The sequence below is a fragment of the Pseudoliparis swirei genome, chromosome 12 (genome assembly GCF_029220125.1).
Source record: "Pseudoliparis swirei isolate HS2019 ecotype Mariana Trench chromosome 12, NWPU_hadal_v1, whole genome shotgun sequence".
NCBI lineage: Eukaryota > Metazoa > Chordata > Actinopteri > Perciformes > Liparidae > Pseudoliparis > Pseudoliparis swirei.
Genome location: NC_079399.1, coordinates 3463419 through 3476970, shown reverse-complemented (window position 1 = coordinate 3476970; position 13552 = coordinate 3463419). Strand labels below are relative to the sequence as shown.

Below are 13552 nucleotides of genomic sequence, written 5' to 3'. Positions count from 1 at the left end.
CGCGTGTGTGCCCGTGTGTGTGTGTGTATGTGTGTGTGTGTGTGTGTGTGTGTGTGTGTGTGTGTGTGTGTGCGCCTCCCTTTCAACCCCACCTTTGCTAAACTCTCCACCTGGGCCCCGGGGCAGGTATAGCTGTTCCCACTGCAGAGATCAATCCGGCCCTGTGTGTGTGTGTGTGTGTGTGTGTGTGTGTGTGTGTGTGTGTGTGTGTGTGTGTGTGTGTGTGTGTGTGTGTGTGTGTGTGTGTGTGTGTGTGTGTGTGTGTGTGTGTGTGTGTGTGTGTGTGTGTGTGTGTGTGTGTGTGTGTGTAGGTGTGTGTGTGTGTGCAGGATTTGCATATGGGATTGGTTTGACGTTAGGGACGTGAAAAAAAGAAGTTTTTTTCTTTAGCGTTGGCAGAGATATAAACGATATTGAATACCTCTCTTGGCGCAGGCCGCCGCCCCCCCGCGGGGACGCCGCGCTGATGGCGTGAGAGCGCGTGTTTACCTGAGGAAGGAGAACAAACACGACGCCTCTCACCTGCACGCCAGCTCCGCTCACAGATAATTGCCCGAGTCTCTTTTTGTTTAATTAGCAGGATGTAGCATCCTAAGCCCCCCCCCCCCACCCCCCCCCCCCTCACGGAGAGTAACCGACAGACGACGCGCCGTATAAAAATAAAAAAACAACTCTGTGTTTGTATGTCCGCAGGACATCGTCAGAAACTCGAGGACCCGCCCAAAACGGGTCTCTTCTCAGACCGCCTTAGCGAGCTCGAGAGGATGAGGGTGAGGGTGGCCATGCCCGCTCAGGGGGGGCCCCGGCCCGCCCTCAACGCGGGGGCCAACACCTTCAACCCCCAGGGACAGACGCAGATCTCAGGTGAGCCGCCGACTCCTCGGTAGAACCCCCCCCCCCCGTGATAAAAAGAGGCCCCGCCCCCTTTTCCCCCTCGTGAGCCGTCCCAGAGCAAGTCTCTTGACCTTTGCCCCCCCCCCCCCTCGTGTTGCTTCACGCGTGTGCGTTGCGTCGGCGCCGTGTAGCTGAAGCCGGAACAATGGCGTCTCTATCCAGACTCACATGACCTCGTTCCTCTCAGCTGTCAGTCAGAGGAGGAGGAGGAGGAGGAGGAGGAGGAGAAGGAGAAGGAGGATCGGACCGGGTTCAGCCGTCTGTTTTTGTTATGATGCGAGCAAAAAAAAGACAAAGTGAACAACGACAATTTAAATAAGACGAGTGTTTTATTTATTTAATTTTTTTAATGACTTACATTAGTTTTTTATTATGGAGTTATTGGTCATATTGGGACTCTGAGTGCTGAGGTCCGGCTGGAAGAAGAAGAAGAAGAAAAGTAGAAGAAGAGGGTGAAGTAGAAGAAGAAGAAGAAGAAGAAGCTGAAGACGAAGAAGGTGAAGAAGAAGAAGAAGAAGATAACCCAGCCTCTGATCAACTAGAAATAACTTCTTGACTTCTTGTTTCATAAGAAAGTATGTGTGTGTGTGTGTGTGTGTCTGTGTGTGTGTGTGTGTGCATGTGTGTGTGTGTGTGTGTCTGCGTGTGTGTGTGTGTGTGTGTCTGCGTGTGTGGGTGTGTGTGTACGTGTCTGTGTGTGTGTCTGCGTGTGTGGGTGTGTGTCTGTGTGTGTGTGCGTGTGTACGTGTGTGTGTGTCTGCGTGTGTGGGTGTGTGTGTGTACATGTGTGTGTGTGTGTGTGTCTGTGTCTGCGTGTGTGGGTGTGTGTGTGTGTCTGCGTGTGTGTGTGTGTGTCTGCGTGTGTGGGTGTGTGTGTGTGTGTACGTGTGTGTGTGTCTGCGTGTGTGGGTGTGTGTGTGTCTGCGTGTGTGTGTGTGTGTCTGCGTGTGTGGGTGTGTGTGTGTGTCTGCGTGTGTGGGTGTGTGTGTCTGTGTGTACGTGTCTGTGTGTGTGTGTGTGTGTATGTGAGGCGACCACTAGGTCTAAATGGCCTTGTTGTGCGTCTGCTTGTTGTGTAGCTAGTTTATGACCTTTGACCTTTTGCATTCACACGTTCCAAAAAATTACAATATTTTGAGGATTCTCTGAGCGTGAGATTCATAAACTTCTTTTTTTACAAATGTCCCCCCAAAAAATGTTTTATTCATATTTCATTTACACCGTTTGATTAAAAGAATAAACATAGACATATTTAATCGTTTGATCACTTATAGTCTCTCGTTCATTTGTGTTATTTAAAGGTACACACACGTGTAGACACGTCATGTAAATGTGGTTTAGAGTCCTGAAAAATAAACGTATGAGTCATGACATCCAGCCTCGTGGAAGAGGCGGAGCGGCCTGAGTGGGCAGGAGGCGCTCCTCCGCCTGCAAGGCGAGGTGCAGGGCCCACGGAGACGCCCGCGCTAAGTGCTCCGGCTCTCAGGTGCGGCTCTCGTATCGATTCGGAAACGGAAGCTTGTGAAGCGGACGCGGCCGAGGCGCAGCGCCAAGCCCGGCCTCCGGGGCGCGGGCGCCGTCAGCCATTTTCTTTTAATGGCCTTTTTCTCCACGTTTACGCGTCCGTCAGCTCCCATTCGTCATCGTTAGCGTCCGGATAATTAATACGCTCGTCTTTTTATTTCTTTATTTAGTTTCAAATGAGCTCGGCGAGGCTTCGCCCCCCTGGGACCGATCCGTAAATAGAGTCCTTTTTCAGTTTCACTGAACAAAAAAAGAAAGAAAAATAATAACATATATAAAAGGTAAATAAATAAATACAAATTCGGAAATCACAATTGTTTATTGTTTTTTTTTTTTGAAAAGTTCTAAAAATAAAGTAATTATAATATTAAAAAAAGAAAAAAATAAATAAAGAAATAAAGAAAACATCTTAAATCAGGTTTTTTTATTTTAAAAAAAATTTATTCCTTGATTTTTTCCTTCTTTTAGAAATAAATAAAGAATCTAAATAAATAAATAAATAGAAATAAGTAAAAAAAAACATCTTAAATCACATTCTATTATATATTGGGGGCGGCTGTAGCTCAGTGGGGTAAGAGGGTCGTCCTGCAACCCCAAGGTTGTGGGTTCGATCCCGGCTCTCCCCATTAGTTGTTGCCAGTCGAAGTGTCCTTGAGCAAGGCACTGAACCCCCAGTTGCTTCCCGGGCGCATCACTGCAGCCCATTGCTCCTTAATAACTAAGGATGGGTTAAATGCAGAGAACAAATTTCCCCTTGGGGATTAATAAAGTATATATATTTTTTAGACTTTTTATTTCTTGTTTTTTTGCAGTTTCACTGAACAAAAAAAGAGCGCGATACATCACCGGCCCCCGACTTTCACGTACCCCACGTCGCAATGCACCCCCCCCCCCCACACACACACACAGTCAGAGTGTGTGTGCTGCCGGCGTGTTTACGTCCTGGTCGTGTGCCAGCGAGCCTCTCTGGAGCTCCATGTTTTATTAAGGCAAACAGGAAGATCTCCTCCTGGAGGGTAAACACCGGATCACTGACGCTTCACCTCCAGACCCCCGAGGAGCCGCACACACAGACAACCTCCACCTTGTTGTTGTTGTTGTTGTTTGTGTTCCGGTCACAAACAAAAACAAAGAGAATGTGATGGGCAACCGCTAACTATTCTTCCCCCCCCAGACCCCCGGCAGTCGCAGTCCTCTCCTCCGTGGTCCTACGAGCAGACCTACCCGTCCTACCTGAGTCCCATGGCGTCCCCCTCGCTCCACTCCACCGCCCCCCTCTCCTCCAGCCGGGGCACGGGGCTGCCGGCCATCAGCGACGTGCCGAGGCGACTGACAGGTAGAGAGAGAGAAAACACTCCACCACACGACCCCCAAAGTAATCCGGGGCGATTCATTTTTTGTGCGGGTGGGTGGGAGGGGGGGTTTGTCTCCTCCACAAGCCTTTGATGCCAGAGGGGTCCGGGTAATAACAGGCCGGGGATAATAACAGGGCTTCCTTTGACTGACTGAATGAAGTGTCTTTATGGCGATGCGCCGCTCGCCTTGCAAGGCATTCTGGGTAATTGCCCGGGCCTCGGTGCCCGGCTTGCCATAACGGCAGCATCTGTGTCTCCCGCTCCTTTAAACGTCCCCGCATGCCGCCGGACCAGTTTCCCTCCCACCTGTTTGACTCCCTGCCATGCACGTGTGTGTGTGTGTGTGTGTGTGTGTGTGTGTGTGTGTGTGACGCAGCAGTGGCCGTGTGTGTGTGTGTGTGTGTGAGTGTGTGTGTGTGTGAGTGTGTGTGACTCTGCATTAGAGGGAGTTTATAATCCAGCCAGCTGCCTCGTCAGCTCTGATTAGATCGGTCTTCACTTCACTTTCGACTTTCATCTCAAGAGCGTCAGGCTTTGTTAAAAAAAAAATAATAATAATGCCCCCCCCCCTCTCATGTCGACGCCTCTGTAACCGGATGAACGCGACACGAGGACGAGCAGGAGCCGATACGGACGCTCCGGCGCAAGCTCTTAGCCCCGCCCCCAGGCCCCGCCTCCTTTAGCCCCGCCCCCCCCACATGCACACCTGGAGGAAAGAAGCTCCGGTTGCTTAAGTGAACGCGGCGAATTCATGGGGACAGGAGGAAGGAAGAAGGGATGAAGAGAAGAAAACTCTTCTGAACGTGGAGACGCCGCTCTGGTTTCATTTAAACTCATAAAACCGTTTTATTCCCGAGACGTCCAAATGTTAAAAGCAAGAGTTTTTGTAATTATTTTTTTTATTTTATTGAACATGTCTGAGATCACGATCACGCCGGAGACCGCCGGAGACCGTCGCCTCGGTAACCAAACGGGGGACGCCTCATAATCGTCAGCACATGCTACCCGGCGACAAACACCCGGCTTGGCTGTCCCCCCCCCAACACACACACACACACACACACTATTACCCCCCCCCCTGTCCTCTCACAGCAGACATGGTGACACAGAAGACGCCTGGTGATTTATGATAAGAGCGCCACGGCTGGACCAAACCACTGAGAGGAGACTGGGGGGGGGGGGGGGGGGTGGACCTCCTATTCTCCTTAAACTCTGCTGCGCGAAGCTCGCCACAGCCAGTTCGCGGTTCTTTTTTTGGGGGGAGTATTTTTTTTTTTTTAAAGGGATGAAGCGAAGAGACGAACGAAGGGCGAGACGGAGCTGCTCTCTCTCTCTCTCTCTCTCACACACACACACACACACACACGCTGGAGCCGACGGGAGGCGAGGAGAGGAGCCACATCAGAGCTCCGGCCCGCCTCATTATGGATCTCATGGAAACTGTTTCTGCTCAAAGTGTTTCCACATGTGCAGCTCCTGATTCATCCCAACTGCCTCACACACTCACACACACACACACACACACACACACACACACACACACTCACACACATTTGCATGCATAAACAGTTACACAGATACACATGCGCCAACACACACGGGAACATAAATATGCAGAAGCGTAAACAGGGTCGGAGGCGCGGGAACTCTGTGATGTGTTTGTGAACTTTATCAAAACGTTGAGTCGACGGGAAGAAAATCCCAAACGGGGAATATCACAACATTTACCCACGGATCCTTTTTCCAGAACCAGAACCAGAACCCATCGGACAAATCGTTCCTCGAGGGATTTATTGGTTAAATTCAATTCCTGATAAACAAGTTCTAAACACGCTGTGTTTAGAACTTGTTTATCAGGAATTGAATTTCTGGAATTCCTGGAAAAGTCCTGGAATCTAAAAATGTCGTTTTCCAGGCCTGGAAAACGTCCCCAGAGTTTTGTGAAAAGTCGTGTAAATGTTCATTTACGCTGCGTTATAAATCATGTATATTCTTTTAAAAGAGTGACGTTCTTTATAGAAGTCGTCATTCGCTCTTTTATACTTTTGTCCACGCTGCAAGTGAACGCACCGTAACGGAGACACGGATGTTTATTATTTAATCTAAACTATTGTCTCTTATTCATTTGAGTTATTTAACCCTTGTGTTGCCTTCGGGTCAATTTGACCCGATTCAATGTTTAATGTCGGTGTTCTTTCGGGAGTTAACAAACAAACATAAAGTACCTCACACTTAAACTTGGAAAACAATATTAATTCTAATAATTTTCTGGAGATTTTAATAGCTGGGGTCATATTGACCTCAAGGGTAAAATATGTTAGTAAATATAAAGGTAACAGGAGGGTTAAACATTGAATCGGGTCATATTGACCCGAAGGCAACACAAGGGTTAAGGTTTTATACTGAATGTTTTGTGATTCTCTTTGTTAGTTTTAATACAACGTTTACTTTAAAGGCCTAGAAATCATTGGTCTCTCTCTCTCTCTCCCTCACTCACTTTGCCTACCTCTCTCTCTACCTTTCTCCCTCTCTCTCCCTCTTCCTCACTCTCTCTCGCCCTCTCCCTTTCTCCCTCTCCCTCTCTCCGTCTCTCCCTTTCTCCCTCTCTCTCTCTCTCCCTCTCTCTCCCTCTCTCTCTCCCTCTCTCTCTCTCTCCCTCTCTCTCCCTCTCTCTCCCTCTCTCTCTCCTTCCCTCTCTCCCTCTCTCTCCCTCTCTCTCTCCCTCTCTCTCTCTCCTCTCTCTCTCTCTCTCTCTCTCCCTCCCTCTCTCCCTCCCTGTATGACCCCTGTTCATTGGTCCTGTGTATGACCCCTGTGAATCCTCATAAAGTCCAATAACTCCTGCGTGCACGATGATGTCATCCGATGATGTTGTCCGATGATGTCATCCGATGATGTAGTTCCCCTTTTCCGCCACCAGGTTCCTCCGACCTGAGCCCGTTCCCGGGTCAGTTTGAGCGCCAGTTCCCGGGCCTCCCCCCGCTGGCGGAGACGCGCTTCTCCGGCCCCCGGATGCACTACCCGGGCACCTTCGCCTACACCGCGCCGCCCGTGACCTCCGCCATGTCGCTGGGCAGCGCCCACTACCACACCTACCTGCCGCCGCCGTACCCGGGCTCCGCCCAGAGCCAGACGGGCCCCTTCCAGACGGGCAGCGCGCCGTACCTGTACTACGGCGCGTCGTCCGGGTCCTACCAGTTCTCCATGGTGCCGGGCGGCGACCGCTCGCCGTCCCGCATGATCCCGCCCTGCACGAGCGCGTCCACGGGGACCAGCCTGGTGAACCCCAACCTGCCCAGCCAGACGGAGGGCGGGGGGGTGGACGGCGGCGACGGCAGCCACAGCAACTCCCCCACGGTGCTGAACTCCGGCGGCCGCATGGATGAAGCCGTCTGGCGGCCGTATTGAAGAAAAGGTCGGAGGTCGGCCGAAAGCACAAAATAACTTCTTTTTTCTTTTTTTGTTGAAAAGAGGATTTTTTCTTTTTTTTGAGCTCTCATCAGCGATCTCGGAAATTATCGAGATAAAAGAAGTTTAAAAGAAGAGACTCATGCACTCGTCTCCCTGGAACTACGGAGGGAATCATTCTCACAGCAATAATGAGAGAGACATTTTGTATTTGTTTGGGGAGGATTTCTGTTTTATTATAATCCACGAGCTAAGGGATGCTTCAAAAACGATATTTGTTAAAAAAAAAAATCTAAAAAAATGTCCTCTTTTTGTAAAGTGTTTGTATTTCACCAATGAGGCTTTTTATTATTATTATTATTGCAGAGCATGTTTTTGTACTTACGACAATATCGAGATGCAAAGCGAGGCACTGAGTAGCGAGTGATGAGCGTGACGCGTGTGTCGCCTTCAACGGTCAATTTGCTTTAAAACTATTAATTTAACTTGTATATTTTATATTTGTGGGTGAAAACGTTGAATTGTAGAATCGATGCGTTTTTTTCTTATTTTTTTCTTCTTAGTTTTAACTTATAAAAGCCATAAATTATGTATTGTTATTTGAAACTTGAGTCAAAGCAGTGTAATCTGAATATAAGTTAACATGAATTTTTTTAATTATTATTGATAATTTAAGAGAGTGAGAAGTTTAATTTCAATATTTTTTTTTTATTTCCCAAAGATTGAAACCGGTTTTTTTTAAATATGAAATGCATTTTTAAATGTATTTTATTATTGATAATTTAAGAGAGTGAGAAGTTTAATTTCTATATTTTTTTATTCTTTTTAATTTCCCAAAGATTTAAATCGGGGTTTTTTTCGAATATGAAATTAATTTGTATTATTTTATTATTATTGATAATTTAAGAGAGTGAGAAGTTTAATTTCAATATATTTTTTAATTTTCCAAAGATTGAAATAATTCTTTTCGAATATGAAATTCATTTTTATTTTATTTTATTATTATTGATAATTTAACAGAGTGAGAAGTTTAATTTCAATATTTGTTTTACTTTTTTAAAATTCCCAAAGATTTAAATAATTTTTTCCAATATGAAATGTAATTTTTTTTCCAAAGAGTATTGCTACACGTTTCTTCTTCTGGTGAAACTTTTCTCCGTGTTCTCGAGGCGTTGACACACATTTGGCCCGGAATCAAACCTTTTTATCGGTTATTGAGCAATAACTGGTATCGAGCCTCTTGGCTGCGCACCGCGAAATAGAAGGAGGAAAGAAATTAATATTATTATTACGTCTTTGTCGTGCACACGGATATACTTTATGCTTTTTAATGTCCAGTGAGACATCGTGGGGACGTTCATCCACCGACCGGCAGCCAGGAGAAGCTTTTATCTTCTTTCTTCATATCCAGTCCGGCTGAATCCTCCTTTTAAAGATTATCGGAGGATAAAAAACCCACAATCTGCCAAAATCATGAGCGAGAGACGGCTTTGAAAAAGTCTGTCTGCGTGTGTGTGACACACACTTCCTTTGTTTGTTCCTTCGCTCTTTTCTCTTTTCTTCCTCTCTTCTCCGTCTCGGAGGGAACAACGAGAAGAGAGGCGGCCGCATTCCTTCAGACTATTATTTATTTATTCATCCCCCCCTTTTTTTCTTATATTATTTTTTCAGAATTTGTCCGTATCATCCGGAAAAAAATAATTCAATTGCTACGTTGAGGTTTCCTGTTTTTTTGGAGAGTTAAAGTTAAAAGGGAAAAGTGTAAAAAAAAAAAATGTAAGACGCACACACACACACGCAGGGGTGATTGGATGCAGCTGCTGGCAGCAAACTGGGACCCCCCCCCCCACACACACACACACACACACACACACACACAATATGGGACACTTTCATAAAGCACTTATTTCTTTTGTTTTATTTCTAGCAGCACTTGCAGCGGGCTGCCCAGCAGGGGCAGACACACACACACACACGCACACACACACACACACGCACACACACACACACACACACACACGCACACACACTCAGAATGGATAACTTTTTTCATTGGAGGTGAATCTGATCTCACGAGGCAGACACTATTTTTTTTAAAAGAAAGAAACAGCATCCATACATATGCGTGGAGGTAATATAATAAATACAAAATATATTAACCCCCCCCCACACACACACACACACTCAAGTCTTTTTATTATTTTTATTTTTTTATTTAGCTCCTAAAAAAGCGAGTGTAATCTCCTCCTCCCGTTATAAATGACCACGCACATCTGTTGGAATTTATTTAATCTGCTTTTCTTTCTTTCTTTTTTTTACTCGGAACAGGAAACGGTCTGAAAACTGTTTACACGTCAACGAGCACTGACCGCCTGTCCTCTTCTGCTTTGTTTGTGTGTGTTTCTCCTTCTTCTTCTTCTTCTTCTTCCTCTTCTTCAGTAAACAAGGTCCATCCTCTTCCTCTTCCTCTTTCTTCTTGGTTCAATGTTGCGTAACGCGCCGTGTATTATTTAATGATCAACGTGTATGATATCCAGGACCCATAGCGTACCCTGCTCGTATGTAAACGTTTACTCTGTTGTCGTCTGTTGTTGTTGTTGTTGTTGTTGTGCTTCTTCTCTCATGAACTGTCAGGAAACTGGTACATTTCATCAAGATCATCAAGTGAGGTTTTTTTTTGTTTTTTTTGTTTTTTAAAGGGACAGACAGACCTGACAACAGTGAGTGAAATTGGCATTGTGATTGTACATTTTGTTTATTTTAAGAATAAAATAGGAATTTTGTAACTTACTTCTTCTCCTTTAAACCCCGCCCCCTCTTTCTCTAATTGATGGTGTGTGTGGGAGAGGCATCATTTCATACGCACTGAACAGTTTAATGTGTCTTTGTTTTGTGAGATAAATTTGCTCTCTTATTAGATCTTTTTTTGTAAATTTATTATTAGATTTAAAGATTTAAAAAGAAATTTTAAGTATGAAGAAAAGCAAAAACACATCCAGTAAAATCTATTTCAATAAAAACACTTTACATTACAATCAGATTTTTAATCGGGCAATTCCATGACTACTATATTTAGCTGAAGGACCCCATTCACATTTACTGAAGCTCGTCACGTGTGAGCATCTAAAGTGTGTAAAGGTGAGAGGAGTGTCTCCTACTTCCTTTGTCTCCTTACTACTTCCCAGACAAGGTAATTAGGAGACAAGCTGTCTCCTTCCTACTTCCTTTGTCTGTCTCCTACTTCCCAGACGGAGACACCTTGTCTTCTATTTCCCTTGTGTGGAAAGTAGGAGTAGGAGACACCTTGTTTCCTAACTCTCTTATCTCTCTCCTATTTCCCAGACCACGGACGTAGGAAGGAGAAATATTGTCTCCTACTTCCCTTGTCTGGGAAGTAGGTAGGAGACACCTTGTCTCCTAACTCCCTGCCTGTATCCTACTTCCCAGACAAGGGAAGTAGGAAGGAGACACCTTGTTGGCTCATCAGTCTCTTATTAAAGGGGACATGTTATGACGTCAGCAGACCATGTGACCCAACCAGCCAATCAGAGGTGAGTATCTCCTCCCACCACCGGAGGCCCATTTAGTGGTGTCATCTCCATCGGCTCCTATTGTCTCGGGGTCTAGGGGCCCCGAGGCCGGTCCGGGGGCCTCAGCCAGACCACTGCTGCCTCCATGGCTTCATTTCAAAGGTACAGTAGGAAACCAGAGCGATGGATGGAGACAGGACCAGAGACAGAGACCCGGAGCTGTTTCACATTATTCCAAGACATAATAGAGCCAATCTAAGCGTGCACACACACACACACACACACACACACACACACACACACACACACACAGATGAGTGTGTGTGTGTGTTCCTTGAATATGGATTGCGTGGAAACCGCTCCCCGCTGCTCTCGGGTTCACATTCTCAGCCACGTCTAGCAATTATAATAATGAACCCGGGAACCCAGACACCCGGAGAAAATTAGCATAATGTCCCTCGAGAACGGGAGAGACGGCCGAGGCAGACTCGTTTTAAGAGCCCCCCCCCCCCACACACACACACACCCTACAGCTCTCTTACTTATGTTATGCAATCAACAAGAGAAGAATACGAGCAGACGGACCCACTTCAATCTGGCCACACACACACACACACACACACAGCTGACAGCTCATACACAAACTGTTTACTTGACCTTTGCAGAGGTTCCAGAGGAGCAGCTCAGGCGGGAAGTGATCCTCGAGGGTCCGGCAGCACTCACATGTTTCCGTCTCCACTAACAGGGGTGTGTGTGTGTGTGTGTGTGTGTGCATCTTGATTCCTCATCTAGACCCCAGATAAACTCCAGGGCGAGCAGCCCCCCCTCTGCTCTGGAGTCATCGGATCTCTCGACCAATGGCGATGGGCCACCTTGGGGATGCGTCCGTGAGCCATGGAGTGATCTTAATTTGACGGGGTGGTAATGGAGCCCCCCCTCCCCCCCCTCCTCCTCCCCCCCCCCCCCTTCATCCCTCTTCCAGCTCCAGGAGAACTTAACACTGAGTCAACAATAACGGTGTACTTTGGCGCACTCTAGCGGTTTTCTTTTCTTCTTCTTTAAAAAAATATAATGTAACCTCGGGGGGGGGGGCCACCCACACTGTCGTGTTTCCACTCAGCCAAAGGCAGACTGGATGTGGCCAAACCTAGTTAGTGGAAGTACTCCTCTACACTGAAGGAGACACCTCGTCTCCTACTTCCCTTGTCTGTAAAGTAGGTAGGAGATACCTTGTCTCCTAACTCCCTTGTCTGTCTCCTACTTCCCAGACAAGGGAAGGAGGAAGGAGACACCTTGGACTAAGTGAGACCCGGTGACACCGGTGACGTTGGGATGCAAGGCTTAAGAGGGATGCCTGCCATCGGGTCTGGTTCTGCTTTAGCCCCCCCCCCCCCCCCCCCCCAAGGATCATAACTCCCGTTAGAGGAGGCAGGTTTTATAGTTTATGACTGGAAAATAAAACGCCGCGTTGTTTCCTGCAGGCGAAGCGATGATTTACAACCGTGAATGATAAAGTGAGCGGGCTCACTTGTAGGTATCCCGTACCTGACATCATCATCTCACATAATTAGCACGGTGGCCACATCCTTCTCCGGTGACCGTGGGTTATTTCATGTGGTACCCCCCCCCCCCCCCCCCAAACCAGTAAATCTAACCGGCAGCGTTAAAGCCCCCCCCCCCCCCCCCCCCTGAGGCTCCGCGGTCTGCAGACTCGTGTTTTTTTTAAGCTGCTCCTCTCCAAAAAAAATTTAAGGTAAAACAAAAACGAGCCAATCAGAAGTGTTTATTATCATCTCGCTGCCTCAGTTCAGGGGCCTGATTATTTAAAATACGCAGAAGAAGAAAAAAGAATCTCTCTCTCCCTCTCTCTCTCTCCCTCTCTCTCTCTCTCTCGACCCAAACCGCAGGCGTGCGCCGGGCGGATCAATACTTCACCACAAGTCACTCAGAACCTTCCGGAGCCGGTTGTGGGGACACGCCGAGAACCCGATACCGTGCTGCTCTATCAAAACACGATCTTCCTACCGACATGTCACATGTCATATGTCACATGTCACATGTCACATGTCACATGTCACATGTCACATGTCACATGTCATATGTCACATGTCATATGTCACATGTCACATGTCATATGTCACATGTCACATGTCACATGTCACATGTCATATGTCACATGTCATATGTCACATGTCATATGTCACATGTCACATGTCACATGTCACATGTCATATGCCATATGTCACATGTCACATGTCATATGTCATATGTCACATGTCATATGTCACATGTCATATGTCATATGTCATATGTCACATGTCATATGTCATATGTCACATGTCACATGTCACATGTCATATGTCACATGTCATATGTCATATGTCACATGTCATATGTCACATGTCACATGTCATATGTCATATGTCACATGTCACATGTCATATGGCACATGTCACATGCCATGTCACGTGTCACATGTCATATGTCACGTGTCACGTGTCACATGTCACATGTCATATGTCATGTGTCACATGTCATATATCACATGTCATATGTCACGTGTCACGTGTCACATGTCACATGTCATATGTCACGTGTCACATGTCATATATCACATGTCATATGTCACATGTCACATGTCATATGTCATGTGTCATGTGTCACGTGTCACATGACTCATGTGTGTCAGCCGGTGCCCAGCGGCGTGCGGAGCCCGGCGTTTCCGAGGCGACCGGTACCGACTCCACCGGGGGGCGCACTAACGGCGGCGTGCCGCCCGGCGCTCCGACTGTTCGGCGGCCAGCTGGACGCGAGCGGCGGGGATCCCGAGGACGCCGGCGT

The 13552-nt window shown here is 47.1% G+C and overlaps 1 protein-coding gene across 2 annotated transcripts in view; it reads left to right on the top strand.

The window, feature by feature from the left end:
- The window catches only part of runx2b (RUNX family transcription factor 2b), a 25723-nt gene extending 17733 nt beyond the window's left edge, over window positions 1–7990 (top strand). The window contains exons 4-6 of one of the 2 annotated variants that reach the window (XM_056428114.1): window positions 694–864; window positions 3593–3754; window positions 6694–7990. In XM_056428114.1, the coding sequence (XP_056284089.1) occupies window positions 694–864; window positions 3593–3754; window positions 6694–7181 (821 nt within the window). In that variant the 3' untranslated portion in view covers window positions 7182–7990. The remainder of the gene's footprint in view (window positions 1–693; window positions 865–3592; window positions 3755–6693) is intronic. The other variant, XM_056428115.1, reaches the window with a different exon arrangement.
- The last annotated feature ends 5562 nt before the right edge of the window (window positions 7991–13552 follow it).